Raw genomic sequence first — 2,326 nt, 5'->3', positions numbered from 1 at the left:
GCGGCCTAGCGGGCGGCGCCGCGCCTCCCGCCGCCATCTTCGGCCCGCCGGCCCGCCGCCCGCCGCCCCCGCCGCGGCCCGCCATCTTTTGGGGCCGCCATACTTGCCCTGCGAAGAAGATGGCGGCGCCCATCACACACATAAAACATGGCTTCCCTTCAAAACAAAAACATCCCGGGGGCCGGCGCGCGCCGGCGCTCACCTGAGGACCACATGGTGACCGAGAACTCGCCCTCCAGGGTCTTGATCTGCACCTGCTTCTGCTCCCACTTCTTGTTGCCCGCGTCCGCGCCGCCCGCCGCCCCGGCCCCGCCGCCGAGGTAGCCCTTCTTGCCGCTCTTCTTGCCGCCGCCCTTCTTGACGCGGCCGCCGCCCGACGACGACGAGCCGCCGCCGCCGCTCTTGCCGGCCGCCGCCACGGTGACCAGCGTTTGCTCGATGTAGTCGTCGTCGCCGCCGGCCGGCGCTGGCACCGGGATGAGGATCTGGTCCTCGAAGCCGTCCTCGGCGCGCAGCCCGTCCGAGTCGTCGCCGCCCACCACCTCCTCGCGCGTCTGCACCAGGATCACCTCCTGGTGGTGGTGCACCTGGGTCGGGTCGTCGGTGACGAGCGGCTGCAGCGCGATCATGGGCGGGTGGTGGTGGTGGTGGTGGTGGTGGTGGCCCGCGTGCCCGTGGCCGCCCCCGCCGCCGTGGTCGCCGCCGCCGCCGTCCTCGTCGTCGTCGTCGTCCTCCTCCTCCTCGCCCACCACCGTGGTCTCGATGGTCTCCACCGGGATGGTCTCCACCTCGATCTCGTGCAGCTCCACGATCTCGGCCGGCATCTCCGAGCCGTCCGTGGCGATGTAGAGGGTGTCGCCCGAGGCCATGGCTGAGGGCTCCGCCGCCACGGCCGCGGCGGCCTCGGCTCCGGGGCTACGGGCGGGCGGGCGAGGAGGCGGCCGGCCGTGGGGAAGGAAGGCAGAGGGAGGAAGGCGGCGGGCGGGCGGGCGGGGGGAGAGGGGGCGGGCGGCGGGGGGAAGGGGCGGGCGCGGCGGCGGCGGCGGCGGGCTTCCCCGCCTCCTCGCCTCGGTGCGCCCCGCGCTCGCTCGGCCGCTGCTCGCCCCGGCGCCCCGCCTCGCCGCGCCTCGGCCGCCCGCTCTGGCCGCGCCTCCTCCCGCCCTCCGGGCCGGCGCTCCGCTTCCCCCTTCCTCCTGCGCCTCCGCCTCCTTCCACACAAATACCAACTCCTCACCCCGAGCCCAGATCTCGCCGCCGCCGCCGCCGCCACACTCCGCTCAGGCTTGGCCTCGCGAGACTTCCGCGCTGGCCTCGGCCCGCCCCGCCTCGCTCCCACTCGCCCGCTGGCCCTCTCGCTCCTCCCCCTCTGCCAATCAATCTGCCCGTTCGCCACCGCAACCCCGCCCACTCACCCGGGCTCCTCCCGGATTGGGGTCGACGGGGCGGCCCCCGCGCGCGCCGGCTGGCCGCAGCGTGTGACGTCAGCGCGCCGCCGCCGCCGCCGCCGCCGCCGCCGCCGCTAGTCGCGCGGCTCCCTCCCTCCCGCCGCGGTGCCACCGCAGCGAAATCCGCCGCCCCGGGCCCGGGCCGCACTCGGGAGCGGGGTGTCGCCGCTGCAGCCGCCGCCTCGGGAGCCGGTGAGCGGTGCGCGGCCCCCGGCGCCGCGGGGAGGGGATCTGCAGGGGAGGGCGGGCGGGCCGCGCGCGGGGTCCCGGCCGGCGAGCGGCCCGGGGGCGGCGCGGGAGAGCGGGCGGCGCGCTCGCGGCGGCCCCGGCGCCCAATAAAGTCTGCTTTGACGAGAAACGCCTGTGCCTCCTTTTTCGCGTCGGGCGGCGTTTGCTCGTGGCGCCGGGCTGCGGGCGGACGATGGCGGCGGTGAGTGTGGAGGGCCCGGCGAACAAAGGCGGGTGGGCCGCCGAGGAGCATGGCCGCGGGCCCGCATCGCGCCGCGAGCGCCCGTCCCGCGCCGCGGTGGGCCGGGGGCAGAGCGCAGGTGGGCCGCGCGGGGCGGCCGAGGCGGGGCGGCCGAGCGGAAGCGGCGCGCAGAGCCCCCGGGTCCACCGTTGGGAGGATGTCCGTTATCCTTTTGTGACCCGCGGAAACCCGAGACCGGGCCGTTGGGTGCCCGCTGCCCGGGGAGCTCGGAGCCGGCGGGCTCCCGCCGCTCGTCGCGCGGCTCGGCTCCTGTGGCTTTCTAGAATTTCCTTCGGAGCTTCCCTTTCTTCGCGCTCCAGCCAATCAGTGTCTCCCTTGACCACCGTCTTCACCTATTTCTCACTTTCGTGGACACTCCTCCTTGTGCCCACCAGGCTCTGCATTGGTCTCG

General features: G+C 75.6%; 1 protein-coding gene across 1 annotated transcript in view; it reads right to left on the bottom strand.

Moving 5' to 3' along the window:
* Positions 1–972, bottom strand: part of LOC111148469 (YY1 transcription factor) — a 30,114-nt gene extending 29,142 nt beyond the window's left edge. Inside the window, exon 1 of the mRNA XM_022505030.1 lies at positions 203–972. Coding sequence (XP_022360738.1) covers positions 203–869 — 667 coding nt within the window. The 5' untranslated portion in view covers positions 870–972. The remainder of the gene's footprint in view (positions 1–202) is intronic.
* Between the last annotated feature and the right edge of the window lie 1,354 nt (positions 973–2,326).

Source organism: Enhydra lutris, unplaced genomic scaffold (genome assembly GCF_002288905.1).
Source record: "Enhydra lutris kenyoni isolate GAN:26980312 unplaced genomic scaffold, ASM228890v2 scaffoldscaffold20, whole genome shotgun sequence".
Classification (NCBI taxonomy): domain Eukaryota; kingdom Metazoa; phylum Chordata; class Mammalia; order Carnivora; family Mustelidae; genus Enhydra; species Enhydra lutris.
The sequence above is the reverse complement of the archived record's forward strand: the minus strand, read 5'-3'. Positions and strand labels throughout refer to the sequence as shown.